Below are 20,216 nucleotides of genomic sequence, written 5' to 3'. Positions count from 1 at the left end.
TGGGAAGATGTTCCACACGATTTTGGAGTGTGCTTATGGATATTTGTGTTCATAAGCCACAAGGGGATTACAAAAGGCAGGTACTGATGTAGGTGAGGAGGCCTGGGGTGCCATCAGTGTTCCAAATCATCCCAAAGGTGTTTAGTAGGGATGAGATCAGAGCTCTATAGCAGGTCACTTAAGATCTTCCTCTCCAAAGCATGTAAACCATATCTTCATAGAGCTCACTTTGTGCACAGGGGCATTGCCATGCTGGAACAGGTTTGGGGTTTACAAGTTCAAGTGAATGCAAAATGTTATTATAGCGCTTCTAAAGACGTCCTGTACAATTGAGTGCCTCCAGGTTTGTGGTCACAGTTAGGAAAAGACCCAGATATAGCAGGAAAGGTCAGATGACCCAATACTTTTGGAATTATAGTATTTTTAAAACGGATCTTTAAAATGATTATTCTTAAAGTTCTTGATAAAAAGATGTCTTTAGGTTTTGTCTAAAGACCACTAGTGATTTAGCTGTTTATAATTCATTAAACCACCTGTTTTGTTGCATGTCTTCTTGGTCTAATGAGAAATGGTGGGTAAAGCTAAGATGTACTAAAAGCTTGATAGATGGTGCAAAGTGGACTTTGATGAACGTCTTCAGGTGGATGGAGCTGCAGATTTTGGCTTTGAATGTAAGTAAAAGTGAATGTAAGACATAATAGCAGCTGGCGCATGCAGCCGGAAGTGTCGGTATGAGGATGAGGAGAGAAAGATAGTTGGTTGCCCAAGATTACTCTGAGATTTTGTACATTTCAGAAGTTGTGATCCAGTATTCATCCTTCTTCATAAGGGAATGCATCTCCAGAGATATACAGCAGCTCAGTCATGAAAAGATTTTGTTCTACCTTGAATAACAGTCTCTCTGGCTAAGAATTGTGCATTTCAAGGCTAATGAGAGTGGTCAGGAGTGCCTCATGATTGATAGTATTATTGGCTACTGAGGGGTCACGGACGATGAGGATTAATGACAGCTTGAGTAATCAAGTGGCAAGAAGCTTCACTAGTTTCTGTGAATTGGACTTTTTTAAAGTCAGACTGGTTCATTCATGTGTTGAAGGTGGTCAATACAGGACCAAAGGTTATGGAGCTATTTACAGATGGAACAATAAAGATCGAGGGCGTGGTTTGGAATAATATGAAAGCTATGGGTTCCAGTGAGAAGGTGGTAACTGCAGATGGCATCTCTTGTGTACTAAGCAGAAAGAAATGTTAAGAAGACAGAAGAAAAGAAATATTTTACAGTTTAGTAATCAGCCCAGGACGCAAGACTAGCAGCTTTTGCTTAATACGAGAAAGTTGAAAATCTCAAGGAGGAGGGTGAAGGAATTGAGGAAAGGCAAATGCTCCCAGATATATTAACAGCGGAAAATTCTGAGAAATTCTGTCAAAAGAGCATAATATAACAATAAATCACCATTATTTGGCAGTCCTAAACAATCTGGTTTCAATGTGCCACACTCCAGAAGAAGCTATTTCAGTGTTTCAGCAGTGATCTATACATCTTGTCAGGACTGAGCTACTGGGCATCCCTGTACATGTCAAGGGCTTGTGACTTCCCTCGACAATTCTTAGAATTCACGCTCATGTGTCAATGCACACAACCATGGGTTAGTGCTGGAAAACTAACTATTCTTCTCAACTCACATTGATAAACTTGTTTAGTCATAAAGGTTGATCCTTTGCAGCATGGACTGCTGCAACTGGATCCTGGCAGATCTGTCCATGCACACCATCTGATCCCTACCACTGATTTAAAATGCATCTGTAACATCTCGTTTTCACCCCAACAACCTTATTTTTTTTTTCCTTTTCATACTATAACCTCCCAAACACAGTTTTAGACTGATCATTCTCTTTATCCCTTACCTTATGAACTAGCATGAGGATGCAATTATTGAGGCTAAAAAGCATTTTTGTAGGCACTTCTATCTCTGTACTACCTTGACACAACATGGTTGAACTCATACTGAAATCATAATTGGCTTTGACTTATTTCCATCATTCCGTGGCATTTTAAACCATTTATCAATACAATATTTGAGTGTCATCCTTTTTTAATGTAAAAAGAACAATGCATTGATTATGAAGAATGTATGAGAATGCATTGCCATAGGGATGGTGCTGTAGTTCTGGTTAAAAAAACAACAACAGGGATGGGAAATATTGAAGATGTGGTCTCCATGTTAAAAAATCAACCAGAGTACTGACATGTACAGTCAGGGGATGTTTTATGTGTACATGATTTATAATTAAGCTTGCCAATGACCTTTTACCCTATAATTTTCTACTTTGCGTCAGTGACATTTCTCCTCTACTGTCAGTTTGGCAAAGACAATTTATATTGCTTACTTGTATTTGTCTTCCAAGGTAGATTTGTGAGGAGCTATGAGAAACGCTGGATACAAGGTCATTTGCAGGTTATCGGTAAATGGTAAACTAAATGAACCAATTCAATGAGTTTGTTGCCCTAACAGAACGTTTCTAGTCAACTCTGTGATAAAAAAATGTTTTCGGCAGGTTTATCATTCAAGTAAGAGCATGAAAACCGTGTGCAAATGTAGCACATTTTCCTTGTTTTAGTGGTTGTTGTTCCCTGGACATTTGATGATCTATGATGAATTTAAGTCACTGGTGTAACACACAGATGTATAAAGAACAAAGGCTGCTTTCATTGCATATAAAGTTTGCTGTCAGGGTCATATGTAGGCCTACATGTTTTTTATCCTGCATTATTCACTACCAAATATGGTCTTCTGTAATATGAATAATATAATATGCTTTTCATTATGGCTCTATAACTGGTCTGATATATTGTTTAAACTGCTGGAATGTTTCTTGTGGCCTTTGATGGATCCATTGTAGTTGATAAAATGGTTAATGAAAGTTTGAATAAATAAACTTTTGCTATTTAGAAATTCATAGTTACATATCATTAACTCCCCTCTGTCACGTCAGCAAAATGTTATACTGAGAGTCAAAACAGTACCAGATTTCTCATTTCTCGTAAATGTTCTTAAATAGCTATATACTTTTCCACCTTGCATTTTAATCTTATTGATGGTATGGATGGTTATGTAATTGGTTTATTGTTGGAAAAAGTGATATTTTGTAATATTAGTGAGCTTTTAACATAACAGGAATAAAGTATACCCTGTATAACCTGTATGTATCATCTGGACCAATTAAAATGAACTATAAACTTTAACTCATTAGACGTTTTGAAACAACTATGAACAGATGATAAGTTATAGCTGAGATCATATTGATTAAAAAGTCTTGGTGATGACATTTTAAGTAAAGCAAAACAAGTTGCTCCTTAAGTGATCTCAATGTAAGTGTCATAACCTGCTGTTGCTCTTCAGGCTCAACTACTTCAGCCTTAGTTGTGTGTGTGAACTACAAAGTTTATTTTACATGTTAAGGCCGAGAATATCAAGGGTAATTTTCTTATTAATAAGTGAAGTTGTAGATTCATTTAAATTCCAAGAGAGTATTTACTATTGCAAATGCTACAGATTTGAATTAGTAACTTAGGATAATGCAGTTAACAGAGATGTGGTGTAAATGAATGATTTTAGGGCCAGGAGAATGGATTACAAACTTCAGAACAAGTAATCACATAACTACATATATTAAAAACTCATTGTTCTGTAGTGCTAATATAATGCAAATACTTTGTTTATTGTTTATCCATCTGCCTGAGACAGCATGCCTATAGTTATTCAAGTTTATGGTGGTAAATTGCTTTTAAAACGTTTAAGATCACCACCAAAATTAAAAATTTTTTCACATTGCACAATGCAGAACAATCCTAAATGATACAATGCTAATTTCACATGTTAGGATGTCACCTTTGCGAGCCTGTTCCTCTTTATTGAGGTTAATGAGGAGATAGCGTGGACTCTCAGGGCAGAAGGGTAGCAGCATACATTGTAGTACAGCAGGGATGGCAGTCAAAGACAGCAGCACAGGCCACAATTTATCTGAGCCCAGCAGAAACTCCAGGCCAAAGATCTATATGCAGCCAGAAAGTTAATTGGAGGCACACCCAAAAGCTTACTTACATAGGTATTAACATGTCAGCAATAGATAAAAATCAGACAGCTTGTGTTAGCTTGAACAAGGATAGCAAGAAAAAGGACAGATTAGTAGAGAAGACATGCCAGCCACTGACCGTTCTTTTGTTTTTTAAGTTTTAAACATCTTTAAAAAAAGAGAGATAATCATCCGAAAAATATTTTTTTATGAATAAGTAATTTGTATTATAAGTTTAAATAGCATATTTATTGTACATTCTTTGTCATTTACTATTAAATTATGTATTTGAGTGGAACTATACATAAAGTAAAACTTCATAAAAATTCCACACAGTGGCAGCCATGTGATATTCACCTGTGCAATCAAGATGCCTATAACCACGCCCAGCTGGTGTAGTGTCCCAAAGGCTCCCCGGAGCGGTGTTGGTGAAACTTCCCCCACATACATAGGGGTGAGACCAGTGAAAAGGCCACAGAAAAGGCCAATAATCAAGCGGCCAGCAATAACCATCTCAAAAGAAGAAAAAATAGTGCTAAGACCCATGAGTCCTCCACCAATCATGGCCAAGATATTCACCAAAAACATAGAATTGCGTCTGCATAATAAAAGAGAAAAAAAAAGACTGTAAGTTTGTGAGGTAAGAGACAGTAGCGATGATGAAGCATTGTTCATTGTGAATTAGTGGTAATATCAAATAAAGTACATTTAAATGGCGATAAAAAATAAAGCAGCAAACGTCAGCAGTAATAATAATAGCACTGAGCACTGAGTACACTTGAATGACAAGTGGTCTGGCAGTGTGCTAAAGGACTAAAGCTAACAAAATGGAATAATCCAGATGTTCACCGAAACAGTTGGAGAATAACCTTGCTTTATTACAAAAACTCCTCGTCTAGTCAAGACTTTATTTTCAGAAATGAAAATCTCATTGAACTTATTTGAAAAATTAAATACTATGCAAGAGCAGATTGTGTAAGATTATTATGATCGTTTTAAGATAATTCATCTTTTTTTCTGATTTAGTAAAGCTTAAAGTTAGTTATTTTAAGTGCTTAATTACTGGTTTTAAGGTTGCGCAGTAAAAAAAAAATGTATCACACTTAGGTCTTCATTAACTTTCTTTCGGCTTCTCCCATTAGGGGTCGCCACAGCGGATCATCCGTATTCATGATCCGCATGTTTGATTTGGCACATGTTTTTATGCTGGATGCCCTTCCTAACGCAACCCTCCCCATTTATCCGGGCTTGGGACCGGCACTAAGAGTGCACTGGCTTGTGCAACCCTAATGGCTGGGGTTGGTTCCCTGACCGGGAATCGAAACCGGGCCGCATCGGTGAGAGCACCGCATCCTAATCACTAAACCTAACCACTTCATTAGTATTATTAATTCCAAATCCTCCTTTAATGTCAAAACAAACACATTTATTCACATCTAATTACACATTGTGAGACTCTGCAGTATTAAGTCACCATACTCTTTCCAAACATAACATAGTATGATTATTAATTTTTGGGAATTTGTTTTTTATACAAAATACTTGTTCTTGTCCTGGTGGTCTAGTGGTTAGGATGTGGTGCTCTCATCGATGCGGCCCGGGTTCGATCCCCGGTCAGTGAACCAACCCCAGCCATTAGGGTTGCACTCTTAGTGCCGGTCCCAAGCCCGGATAAAATGGGGAGGGTTGCGTTAGGAAGGGCATCCAGCGTAAAAACATGTGCCAAATCAAACATGTGTATCATAAAATATGGATGATCCGCTGTGGCGACCCCTAATGGGAGAAGCTAAAAGAAAGTTTATACAAAATACTTGTTCTGTAGTTTGATTTCAGTTTCTTGTGTTGGATATCTTTCAGTGTTCAATAATAATGAACAAAAAATTATATTTTATGTTACACTAATAGAAAACAGAAAGTAATAATTTTGCTTAGTTGTTGTATAGTAACTACTGTGTGTTACAAGAAAGTCTTAATTTGAACAAATAATTGTTGAAAATATGCATGTATGAGTGATTTTGATTTTAATAGTAATCTTTTTATTTTAAATCTGTTGTCTCCTATATTAAGACATATAATATATAATGATGACAATTCTTAATTTAAGAGTGATTCTCTTTTATTGTAGATCTGGATCTTTTCACACAAATTAAGAAAAGTAAACTGTTTAAAAAATTAATAAGCTAGTTTTAATAGTGTTCTATGAACACTATATAACTACTGGCTGGTGTATTAAAACTAGATTTCACACACATGTTGTTCCCACGAATGGTGACAAAAGTAAAAAAAAAATAAAAAAAAAAAAGCATGTAATAGTTGGCATTTTCTATAGACCCAAGAACTACTTAGAATTCTTCCCCTGGTGGTTATCTAGTGTTAGAGAACAGCATTATGTCTATAAAACTACATTATTTTACCACTTTAAATTGTGGAGAGGAAAGGGGTAAATTTATGTTAGTAGGTCATGACAAACTGATTCCGACAGTTGAAAACAGCATCCAGATATCTTAGGTATGGTTGTGTACTAGACATTAGGCCATGTTCCACACACCCTGGTAGCACATATAGTTCACATACCTTGATAGCACATTTAGTCCAAAAGTATTATTAATACAACCCGAACCTTGTATTATGTTACTTAGCCAACATGTGACTATTCAGAAAACAAGGGTACTAGGTCAGTCATTGACCACTGTAGCTTTTATTCAGAGTGCTTTGAATTCAGTGGAGCTTTAAAAGCACCACTATTTTAGCCATATATTTTTTTAGCCGTTAGACCACTGCACCACAAGCCTTGTGGGTAAGCTATTCTTTCTAAAACTGTTGTTGGTGAGCACAATTTACACATCCAAGTTTTCAGTACCACCCATATTATATATTATATATATTATTAAATAACCGTTTACATGCTGTTTTTTGCACATCAATTTGACGGCTGCTAATGCTGTTTTGCACAACCTTTTGAGTTTACATTTTGTGTTTATTTACAAGTACACTCCTTTATCTAGTTCTCTCTTGCACACTACTGTATACACAGGAGGTTTACTGGAGGCGCTATTTTGTATTTTGTGTATTTGTCCCACACTGTCTTGTGTTGTCTTTTGCACTGTCTTGTCTTGCACTGTTTGCACCAGGTTGCACACAATGCACTTTATGTGGGGAGGACAACCTACTTTAGTCCTCAGCTCTGTGGTCTGTTATCTAGCTTTATGTTGTTTTATGTCGCACTAGGGTTCTGGACCCAAAACTTTAAGCTCAAGTCATGCGTTCCTCTGACCCCATCGTAACTTAAAAATATTATAGGCGTACCCAGTATTCTTAAAGAATGGTGATCAGTATGGGATAGTATACTTTACTTTATTAATAATTTATTAATAATGTACTAATTACAGTACATAATTGAGCAAAACAGCAATTTACAGTACTGTTCTGTAAATACTATATAGCATACGTATATGTATGTGGCAGCAGGCACATGGATGAGTGCTGGTTTGCAAGTAGAGGCATATGCTGCTAAGTAGTGAGAACTCCTTGTGAGATAAAAAATTCCAATAAATCTCCTGCTATCTTAAAATCCCTGTATAATCTGTCATAAAAACTGGTCAGAAAAACTTGAGATATTTACTACAATGCCCTAAATTGTAGTAGTTTGTCTTGTATATTCCTATTATTGGGTATATTCTCATGTTTCCTGTGATTTAGAGCTAATGTTCTCTCTATTTGAGGTTAACTACAGGCAAGGCCAAATTTTCCTTGACACCCTTGAAGGGCTTACTGCTTCTGCTGAGGTTAACAGCCCAGCCATGCTAACAAAACAGCTAAAACTGCTCAGAGAAGCCTACTAGTAAAGCACAAAAACATTTGTCACCCAATGAGGAGACATGATAAACAAATCACACACCTAGTGATGTGACTCCCATTTAAAAGATTGGTTTAAGAGACTCAGATGGAGACCACCATCCTTCTATCCTTCCACTATCCTTGTTTAATTTAACTTTCTTTATACAAGGAGAGATTACTCTCATGGGACAGGTGTTTTCTGAGCGGAATTAAAATCTGTCCAGAGCCTAAGCCCCAACAGCTGGGTTAAAGGTAGAATTGAGGCTTACAGAATATCTCTGTAGCTTAATCATTAGAATCCAGATCTGATGCAGACACTACTTAATAAAGGTTCCATGGGCTGGAGGCTTCCACTGGAGCGAAATCCACTGAAGGTCCACCCATGTGTAAGCTTTTAGAGCTTAGTTTTATAGTTATATGTGACAGCCACCATGTTGATAGAAAACTTCCATGCATTCCCATCTAGGTGTCTTGTTGTCGAAAGGATTAGATCTGCTCTGCTCACAAAACTGCTGACTAAAGTAATTGTCCCACTGTACACAACTTAAGAGATGGTTGTTGACTTTAGGAGAGCACAAAGTGGCCATTCTCCACTGATCTTTGATAGATCCTATGTGGAGATCATCAAGAGCACCAAATTGCTTGGTGTTCATCTAGCGGAGAATTCATCCTGTTTACTCAACACCAGCTCCATCACCAAGAAAGCCCAGAAGTGTCTCTACTTCCTGGGAATATCACGGACATTTACACCACACTCTGCATCCGCAAAGTCAACAGCATTGTGGACGGCCCCACACACCCCTCACACACACTCTTTACTCTCCTGCCATCAAGGAACAGGTAACGAAGCATTCGTGCCCTCACATCCAGACTATGCAACAGTTAATTCCCTTAAGCCATCAGGCTCCTCAACACACAGAACTAAACAGAAACAGAAACACGCACACACTCAGTCAATTGTGTGTTACGGAGCTGCAAATCTGAACTCAAGCAACAAACTCATACTCAATTCACACATCCAAGACTTCAGTACCAACCATATTATATTATTTTATTATTAAATAACTGTTTACATGCTGTTTTTTGCACATATATTTGATTGCTGCTATTGCTGTTTTGCACAAACTTTTGTGTTTATTTACAAGTACACTCCTCTATCTAGTTCTCTCTTGCACACTGTACTGTATAATACACAGGAGGTTTACTGGAGGCGCTATTTTGTGTTTTGTGTTGTCTTTTGCACTGTCTTGTCTTGCACTGTTTGCACCAGGTTGCACACGATGCACTTTATGTGGCGAGGACAACTTATTTTAGTCCCTAGCATCCTCTGTGGCCTGTTATGTAGCTTTATGTTGTTTTATGTAGCACCAGGGTTCTGGACCCAAAACTTCAAGCTCAAGTCATGCGTTTCTCTGACCGCATCTTAACTTAAAAATATTATAGGTCGAGGCATGGCCTAACCTACCCAGTATTCTTAAAGAATGGTGATCAGTATGGGATAGTATACTGTTAATAATTTACTAAAAATTTAATAAATGTATTTCAGTACATAATTGAGCATAACAGCAATTTACAGTACTGTTCTATAAATACTATATAGCATACATATATGTATGTGGCAGCGGGCACATGGATGATCGCTGGTTTGCGAGTAAAGGCATATGCTGCTAAATTTGCCTGCTACGTGGAATATTTTACAATTTCGTCGTATCGCTATCATTATCGTAAGAACGAAAAAACTTAATTCTAACCATTGTAACTCTGAGACATCTGTACTGTTTATAGGCTGCAAACATGTTATATCGTTCTGGTTTGGTGCAATAACCCTTACTCAAGTAATTGTGGTATCTCAGGCCGATATTTCAAGATGTGTTTGTAAGCATCTGATAAATCCTCAATTTATGTTGTCATTCACACTTTAGTTATGTATAGTTCTATAGCTTACTTGTATTTTCAAACCTCACACAATACAAGATTCTCTCGGCACCACTTCCACAACAAAATAACACCCCGGATGTTCTGGTAATCCTTATTTGGTTTTCTCCTAATTGCAGTGTCTAGAGCAGTTTTTCTATGAGCAAACATTTATTGATGTCTGCTGCGATATAATTAGAACATACTGCGAATGCTCTGTCAAGGCCTGTGCCAGTAATAGAATTATCTTGTTTCAGGAAATTGATATCAAAGGTGCCGATGGCTGATACTGCTTTGTGTGCTCAGCTTGGTCATCCATGATCTTGCTTTTAAACGGAACTAAAAAGACTGAGCTTTGAGAAATGACAAGGCTGTAAAGCTTCATATTTTCTCCATACAATCTTTTAAATGGGGAATCAATTTAACATCATGCAATATGCTTAAAAATTCGATTATAATTGCATGTGGTAATGCGTCCTGCTATGATTTGCATGACATGAATTAATACATCAAACTAGCAGTAAGCAGGTTTTTACCATCACTGGGTCTTGTTACTATGGTAACTCAGTTAACTGTGACTGGGCACAGTCATCAGTCTAAAAATGCCTGTGTTGCAGTGTTGCAGACATTTGCTGCGAGACTACTGAACAAAAAATCAGTGCATGTATGTTACAAGGTTTCTTCTTACTGACCGCCCAAACTTGTTGGCAAGGACGCCAACACTGAAGGATCCCACCATTCCTCCCACGCTGAAGATAGCCACTGAGAGACTCCACACGATGGTGCACATTCCAGGCTCGATGGGCTTTCCATAACGGTCCATCCATGTGTTGTTAAAGAAAGCACGCAGTTTCTGATAAAGTGAAAAACAAAAAGAGTTGCAGTGATAAGGTGAGTGATTTATTTCATTCATAAACATGAAAACTGAATCATATCCCTATTGGAAGGTCCCAAACCCCAGAACTACCAAGCTGCCAATGTTGGGAATGGCCCTTAACCATCTCTGTTCTGAGGGCACTGTATCATGGCTGAGCCTCACTCTCACCTCAGCTTCCTAGTAAGCTAAGTTATGCAAAGAAAAAATTTCACAGTGCTGTAATGTACATGTACACAGCTTGATCCATATCATTAGTTAGACCATTAATATAGTAACACTATAAAAAAAATGTAACACAAAACTATGTAACTCAAATGACATCATAAAGCCTGTGTGATTATAACAATATTATCATCCCATTATGGTAATTACATTGTCTGAATTACATTGCATTTATTGCTGATTATATTATATTACAAGCCCTACAAACCATTACCCATTTTGCAAACTCATGCCATCTCAGACATTTTTTTTTTTTGCCACAGTCACTACCGTCTCGCTCATTAGGGACAAACGTACAATTATTATTGTTATTATTATTGTATTATTTTTATTAATTTTCTATTAGCGCATTATCTGTGTAAAGCTGCCTTGAGACAATATCCATTGTTAAAAGTGCTTTACAAATAAAAATGTATTGATTTGAATAAAATTTGCATTTTAAACTCAACAATATGAATGCATAATAATTAATTCAATAATGAAATAATAATTAACAAAAAAGAAATTCAAATTTAGCTTTTTTTTAAAAAACACAAATTATTTATTAAATGTAATTATATATAAAGTATTGTTTTGTTTTTACTTTTCAATTGGTTAGACAATGGTCATGTTTAACTGTATTTTATGAAATCAAATCTAGCCATGCTTTGACCAATATCACTTTATCAACCCTGAGTTCTGTGATTTCAACTAAGTTTTCTCTGGATTTTGTAAATAATAGCACCGGGTCTGTTACAGAAGACTTCATTTAATGATGTCGGATTCTCAATTCCACCTACAGTGTGAGGTATATCCATCATATGGGGCATCAACCCTCTGCTGTCCTGCAGGAGGAAATAATAATCTGCTACAGAAACTTGAACATTGCTGCCCTTGTCTTAGTTATTTGATCCAGAAAAACACCAGAGATTCCTAATAGATTGCTCCATCTCAAACAGCTGGCCATCAGAAAGGAAAGGCCTGAGACATCCTTACACAAAAATACATAAACAGATAAAAAAGCGATGGAAATTGGAAAAGAATTGTATTATTACATAGTTGGAAAAACCTTAAAAAGAAAATAATGGGTTTTTTTTTGTACAACCATTGAATGCAGAGTATGGCCTCATAACCTCTCATTTCCAATGTCTTGTAACCACCCTGAGACCGGAAAATGTACTATTCCTTTAAGTGGTCATGTTCTCATTATTTTCTATCATGCATTGATTCTGCGGGACACAGTAAAATGTATGAATCAGTAGCTGGAGATTTGAAAAGTCCCTTTGTCCCAATAAAAAGACGTAATATGTATACCTTCCACATTGCCCATTTGATTGTTATATATACTGTATATGCCAGGCCCATTCATTTCACACAAATGTGTTTACCCATTAGCCCTCACAAAAAAAGCAGGCTATGAAAGAATACATGCATGAGGCACATTCATTAGGCTACATCAGAGCTACAAGGGTTTTCATAGTGGAGTAAAAGGATGCAGACTTTAGCCCTGAATTGGTTAGCCTGTTGCTTGGCCTGTTGATGGACCTGTTAAGCATAAAAAACTTATCAGAGAAAGGGATTAGTTGAAAGTGTGTCCATCGCCTTTATTTGGGCACTATGAATACTTTGCAATAATTCACACAATGGTCCCTTCATTGTTCCATTATATCCCAACATCAAACCATCATTTGTGCAATACTTTTTTAGTTCCTGCACTGCTTTTTTCCCTTTTATGTAGAAGACATACAATACAGTATACTCCTGCTTAGTAAAAGTACACAGCCAGCATGTATGACTGATCCTCAAAGGCTCCTGGAAAATTAGGTGTACGTGAAACAAAAAAATATTAATTTTGACATTCCACATTAGTCCAAATTGATGAGTATACGGAAAAACCCACCATTTCCATTTATGGCGTTTGGCAGATGCCCTTGTTCAGAGTGATTTATATTGATCTCATTCATACAACTGAGCAGCAATGGGGTTAAGGGACTTGGAGTGGCAGCTTAGCATGGATGGGAGTCAAACTCAGGACTTAAAGTCCAATGCCTTATCCATTAAGCTACCACCTCCCCATGATCACCAAAATACATCACTTTATGAAGGAACAACTAAAGAATGGAGGTACTGTTTGGAAGGTGCAGCAAATCATCTATTTGGCACTATTCTTCACTGGATTTTTCATCCCATACCAACATACTTTTAGGGTTCATGAATTCCACTATTCTGTTAAGAATCTCCTAAATCCAAAGAGATGACACCTTCAGATTGGTCTTCAGCCAAGACCACAGTATCTCAATTGCTGTGTGAATATTTTTTATAATAAATAGTAGTTCCAGGGTACCCAGGAGTACAGTGAACATCTCCTTTTGGTTCATAATAATTTCTGGTGGCCTTGTCTAATTGATGATTAGGTTTTGTGATATGTACGCAGACCAGGACATCTTGCCATTTGCGCTTCTGACTGTAAGCAGCAATGCCTATTGTCTCATAACTGCTGAACTATAGATAGTTTTATTATAAAAGATATTTAATTCCATTCTTGCAATTACTGATTTACTAGATCCTGTAAAGTCTGTCATTTAATGCCACTGCCCACATTTCCTACAAAACATCTCTGGTGTCCAACAGACAACATCAAGTCAAGTCAAGTTAAGAAACTTTTATTGTCATTTTAACCATATATAGCTGACACATTACACAGTGAAATGAGACAACGTATTCCCTGAACCCTGGTGCAACATAGAGCTACATAACAGCTCTAGAGCTAAGGACTAAGTAAGTTGTGCAAACAATGCAAGACAAAAGACATGCATCAGACAATACAGGACAGTGTGGGACAGATACACAAAACACATAATAATGCTAACCAGTAAATTCAATTCAATTCATTTTTATTTGTATAGTACTTTTAACAATGAACATTGTCTCAAAGCAGCTTTACACAGATAATGTGGTGATTAAAAGTGAATATGTTCTTTATAAGTGTAAGTTTGTCCCTGATGAGCGAGCCGGTGGCGACTGTGGCAAGGAAAAACTCCCCCAGATGGCATAAGGAAGAAACCTTGAGAGGAACCAGACTCAAGAGGGAACCCATCCTCATCTGGGTTGCATCAAATGTCCATTTATTGCAGATATACGATGTTGCGGGGTACAGTGATGATGATCAGAAGCGAAAAGTAGTCCTGAGTCAGTGTAGGAGACTGTTGACATTAACTACAGTCCAATCCATCCTCAAAGCGCCCGTTCTTACTCCGGAATTTCATGTAACCACCCAAGGTGTTGATGAGAAACCGACCCAAGCTGCACTGGCCTCCAGTCGAAGAGAACACTATCCAGAGGCAGGCCTGGGCAAAGTGGGAAGATACACGGAGGGGAGAGGGGCAGGAACAGTGGTCACTGGAGCCTCAGGAGCATGTTTTGTAAACCTACCTTATATGTTATACAGTACAATGTGCCAAAGAGAACTGTCAACAAGTAAGCATAAACACAATATTGTGCAAAAAACAGCAAAAGCAGCAATCAAGAGGTGTGTGAAACAGCATTTAAGCAGTATCAAATGATTATAATATAATATGGGTGGTGCTGAAGACATGGATGTGTATAAATTGAAATAAGTATTGAGTGTGTGTTTGATTTCAGGTTGTAACAGCTCAAAAACACACAGCTGAGTGACTGTGTTTGTGTTTTTGTACAGTTCAGTTCTGTGTGTTGAGAAACCTGATGGTTTGAGGGAAGAAACTGTTGCACAGTCTGGATGTGAGGCTCGAATGCTTTAGAACCTTTCTCCTGATGGAAGCAGAGTGAAGAGTGTGTGTGAGGGGTGTGTGAGGTCGTCCACAATGCTGTTGGCCTTGTTGCCGACGTAGCGTGTGGTGTAAATGCCGTGTTAGAAGGGACAGACACTCCGATGATCTTCTCAGCTGTCCTCACTACCCTCTATAGGATTTAATGATCCGAGACGGTGCAGTTCCCAAACCAGTAAGTGATGCAGTGGCTGCTCAGGATGCTCTCGATGGTTTTGCTGCAGAACATTGTCAGGATGAGGGGAGGGAGATGGGCTTTCCTCAGCCTTCACAGGAAGTAGCGGTGTGACAGGGCTTTCTTGCTAATGGAGCTGGTTTTAAATAAGTGAAGTTCTCCGCCAGATAAACACCAAGGAATTTGGTGCTGTTGACAATTTCCACGGAGGAGCCATCAATGTTCAGTGGGGAATGGCCATTCTGCACTCTCCCAAAGTCAACAACTATCTCTTTGGTTTTGTCAACGTTTAGAGACAGGCTGTTGGCTCTACACCAAACTGTTAGTTGTTGCTTTTTCTCTCTGTATGTGGACTCGTAGTTCTTGCTGATGAGACCCACCACGGTCGTGTCATCGGGGAACTTAATTATGTGGGTTGAGCTGTGCATTGCTACACAGTTGTGCGTTAGTAGAGTGAACAGCAGTGAGTTGAGCACACAGCCCTGAGGGGCCCCAGTGCTTAGATGATTGTGTTAAACACTGAAGTGAAGTCTATAAACAGCATTTGTACATATGTGTCCTTATTGTCCAGGTGGGTGAGGGCCAAATGGAGAGTTTTGGTGATGGCATCATCAATGAAATGGTTTCGATGATACGTAAACTGCATGGGGTCCAGAGAGGGTGGTAGCTGGGTCTTGATATGCTCTATGACGAGCCTCTCAAAGCACTTCATTATGATGGGTGTGAGTGCGACGGGACAAATGTCATTAAGGCAGGAGACTTTAGACTTCTTTGGCACGGGGTCGATGGTCTTGAGGCACGTATAAACAACAGCACTGCTCAGGTAAATGTTGAAGATGTCAATGAAGACAGCCCCTAGCTGTTCTGCATATTCCCTGAGCACTCTGCCAGGAATGTTGTCTGGTCCAGCAGACTTCCATTTGTTATTTCTGCATAGAGTCTTCCTTACTTCAGCCGTGGTTAGACAGAGCACCTGGTAGTTGGAAGAAGGGGTGGTCTTCCTTGCTGCCACGTTGTTTTGCACCTTAAACCAGGCGTAGAAGTACATCAGTGCATCTGAGAGGGAGGCATTACTGTCACAAGCAGATGAAGTCTTGTAGTTTGTGATCTCCTGGATGCCCTGCCATATGCGCCAGGTGTCTCTGCTATCTAGGAAATGGCAGTGTATTCTCTTTGCCTGTGCGTGCTTTGCCTCTCTGGTGAATTCCTGTGGTAAATAAAATGGCCTGCATCTTATTGTCATGAACTCCATTAATGATGAGCAGTAGCTGGAGACAAGCACAGAGTTCTTGCACTGTTCTGAGATGTTATAAACACACATCCCACCACTGCGAGTCTTACCGCACAGAGCAGCAGTTCTGTCAGCACAAAACACGGCTAGCCTATCTAGCTGAATGATGGCTTCCGGAATTCTTGTCACTAAGCCACGTCTTAATGAAAACAAAGACACAGCAGTCTCTAAACTCTAGTAGTGTGGTATGCTGGAGTCGGATGTAGTCGAACTTAGCAGACGTTTAAAAGTAGAATGGACAGGAGAGCCGGCCAGCTAGGGTTAGCCTTAAGCCTAGCACAGACACCCGCCTGCTTGTGTCGAGGAATAAAGTTAATCAAATATGCATATGCAACATGTGTATGTAACTTCTATTAAAATTTTCTTCTGATGTGTGTGCCTACAGAAATGTGACATGTGTGGTGTGTCTATGCATGAAATAATATAGTTTGTTGTGTGTATGTCTGTACCTAGACATTTGGGCACCACCATTGTATGTATAAGAGGGCCCCAAGTGAAACACAGATGTTGGGTGAACAATGTATGGATGGAGAAGTGGGATGTATGGACATGCATTTGTGGTCCAGGTATAATTAAAGTGGGATTGTGACTGGAGAGTCAGTTGCTCGGCGGACCAACTCCGGCTTTTGTTAAGTGATAACAAAGCCCGTTATCTTCTGGAAACAAAACCTGTGACTCTAAAACGTTTCTACAACATCTGCCGCGCTTCCGCTTTCTCTAGCACCACTTCCGACGTACCTTCTCCCAGCATCAGATGCTGAGGACTGGGGGCCTGGTTTTTGTAGCCGAGGTCGCAGCAATCCAAGGTTACAAAGGTTATTGAGTACATCATCATGCAGCTTGTTGTTGCTTGATTTCTTGACAGCATTTGGCGGTCATATAGATAAACACAGCTGTCTCTGGTGTCCATATACTTGGAAAAGCCGGACTAAAGAAGCGAAATGCACCATTTTGGATCCGGAGAGGCCACTACGTGCTACTGTCACAGCGCCATCTTGGATTCAACATCATTTTAAGATTCAGTGGTCCATCTCTAGCCAGTGTAATATCATTTACAATCTCTATTGTATAAATCTGCTTAAATCTATTGTATAAAACCTTTTTTTTTTTTTTTTTTTTTTTTTTTGGCATGAATCCTTTGGTTAAACTAGCGCTGTTTGACTGGTCCCACCATCTCTCTGAGTAAGAGGTATACATCAAGACTATCCCTCTGGCACCGATGTGGTGGAATGAACTTCCCTTAGATGCCTGAACAGCTGAGTCACTGGCTATCTTCAAACGACGGGTGTTCTTCAAACACTTAAACTAGCAGTTATTTTTTTCCTGTGTGTTTGTTATATTCGTGTATTGGAAGATTGTGCTATAAAAGTTTTAGGCTGAAGAGCTGATGGGCTGTTGAAGTCTATAACCAAGAGAACCAGTGATAATTACTACATTAAAATAGACTTTTGTATGGAGACTTTTGTAAGGACGTTTGTATGTTTCTCTGGATAAAAGCATCTGCTAAATGCAATAAATGTAAATGTAAAATGTATTATCTTTTGTCCATAGTGGTATTTACAAAGTCTTGCCAACCTGTCTAAAGGTTCAGATTGGTATACTCCTGCTGCCTCAACTATAATGAAATATAATACCAACTACAAACAAAATGGTAGGTTAGCTCTGGGTAAGGGTATCTGCCAGAAATATATATTTAAAGGTTTATCCTCTATGTCACCCATGCATATTCACTAACCCTGCTTTGTCTGTTCATCAATGCTCTGTTAAAGCAACTTCATCTTTGCTTGAGTGAATATTTGTATATAAACACTAGCAAAAGCTTCCTGACTCTGGCTAGTTACAACACCTTTTTTCGAGTACATGTACACTTTTTTACATTTTATAATGCCTTAAATAAATATGGAAAAGGCTGCAATATCACGCAAATCTTTGAAGAATGCAAACTTTTAAAAACTCAGTTTTTTCTAAATCTAGATCTCCACATATTTGTACCTGCTCAGGCGCATTGATGACCCCTGTGTTGTAGCCAAACTGCAGAGAGCCGATAACAGCGGTTGCCATTGAAAACAGGAGATAGCATGTCACTTCATTCTGTGGAGCAGAAAAACAAAGACATTTGAATGTAGCAACATTGGCCAATGTTTTGTTGTCCTGCTAAAGAAATGTAAATACATGAGCAGAACATAACTTTAACCAAAAACCCACCCAATCACTATGTGTCTCCACAATTCAACAAAATACCATTATACATATAATAAAATTCAGAGCATAATATTTGAGCATTTGGGGTGTATTTATAAAATAAATTGTGCTTATGATGTATGAGTATGTTTTACAGGTAAAGATGTCTTTGGCTGCAAATGGTTTTAAGGGCAGTCGGATGTTGAATTGCTGAGAGAACAAAATCTACTGAACCACATGACCCTGAAGCTGCCAAAGTTCTCTAATTTTATGACCTTGTTTCCAAATCCTAATCATATTGTAAATTTATGTGAAGTTTAGGAGGAAAAATTTACCACCTCTAGAAATACTGGAATCTACCGGGTTAAAAATATTATATATATTTTTTTATCTGAATCAAATTAATCTTACACTGGACGTAAAAGAGAACACTTTTAGCTGTAGCTTTTTTTTTACCCAAATGGTCATCAGAGGTCACCACAAACACCTGATTTATATTCTTCAGCATTTCTTAGCATAATCAGGCTAAATCAGGCTAAATCAGGCTAAATCAAATGTACCTCTAACTTCGCAATTTGAGACAGAATGCTAGTGTGTTTAAAGTCTGTTTATATTGTTAGATTTCACTAATCTCTCTAATATACTCTAATCCTGGGTATCCAGAGAGTGAAAATTAAAAAGAGCTTTCTTTAAATAAGGCTTGTTTGAAAGTGACACCAAGTAACATATCAAAATACAAAACATATATTCATATTTACAGTGATATTTCCAAACTAATTGTGGGGTCAGGGGACCTACCAATTTAACACACACACAATTGTGTAAGTAAAAAAAAAAAAGAAAAAAAAAGAATAGTTGTAAAAGACCAAACTAACAAGTTATGTTCTAAAAGGTGTTTATCTGTCAGTACTGAAATGCTTAAAAACAACATGATCTTTATAATCAGAGCTTTTTTCAACAAGTTAACATTTATCATTCATTGGAAATTGACTTTAATAACAAACTAACTAACTGGGAGCTCCGTGGTTAAGACGTTAGAGTTCGGATCAGAAGGTCATGGGGTCAGACGCTGTAAATGGCACATGAAATGTAATTATAAATAGATAATGGTGAAGCGTGTTTATTAATAGGTGAAACTGTGTAATCATTTGGGAATTGCTGTGGCATAAGTAGAATAAAACAGAAAATTTAAATAATGGTGTGTTAAAATACAGAAATAAATAAACTCTGATGTGGAAAAATGGTCTCTTGGCGACCTGCTAGACAGTGTAGAAGAATTGAGGAAATGGAGAAGAGGTAAAAACGGAGGACAAAGTAGGAGAAAACCTTGACCAAGGAGACAATCAGTCTCAAATGACACATGGTAAGTGCAGCATTGATTTCCATAATGCTTACACAATTTTCTTCCACAAAAAAAATCTTTTCTATACTATTATATGTCATTATAGAATCTTTACTTAAATATTTAAATAAATGGAGTGGAAAAAAAATAAAATTGTGTACGTAACGAGTTGCTCAGTTCTTGTAATATACCTTAAAGTAGTATCCAATGTCAAGTGTGTTATTGATTATTTAGTTGATTCTTGATAATATACTGTCTTTATATAAAACATTGAGATATTGTACGAATTAGATGTACAGTATTAGTCATTTTTTAGAACTTTAATAAACAAAGCCATAAATAATGATTGGTGTTAATAATGTAATTCAGTGGTGTGTGAGGGTGTGTGTGGTCATCATATCATCAAATGGTATTTGTCAATTGTTTAAATCAGTTGTATCAATTGTATTATTGGTTTACAATTCCTAAGAATATTCAATATCTATCTATCTATCTATCTATCTATCTATCTATCTATC

General features: G+C 37.8%; 1 protein-coding gene across 1 annotated transcript in view; it reads right to left on the bottom strand.

The window, feature by feature from the left end:
* slc2a3a (solute carrier family 2 member 3a) overlaps window positions 1-20,216 on the bottom strand; it is a 32,496-nt gene that overhangs the window by 5,491 nt on the left and 6,789 nt on the right. The window contains exons 3-6 of the mRNA XM_083544198.1: window positions 18,168-18,266; window positions 10,518-10,678; window positions 4,432-4,672; window positions 3,891-4,053 (exon numbers count right to left, since the gene is read on the bottom strand). Of these exons, the coding sequence (XP_083400324.1) occupies window positions 3,891-4,053; window positions 4,432-4,672; window positions 10,518-10,678; window positions 18,168-18,266 (664 nt within the window). The remainder of the gene's footprint in view (window positions 1-3,890; window positions 4,054-4,431; window positions 4,673-10,517; window positions 10,679-18,167; window positions 18,267-20,216) is intronic.

This window comes from Silurus aristotelis, assembly GCF_946808225.1.
Source record: "Silurus aristotelis genome assembly, chromosome: 6".
Lineage (NCBI taxonomy): Eukaryota > Metazoa > Chordata > Actinopteri > Siluriformes > Siluridae > Silurus > Silurus aristotelis.
Note: the sequence above shows the minus strand (reverse complement) of the source record. Positions and strands in the feature narration are given on the sequence as shown.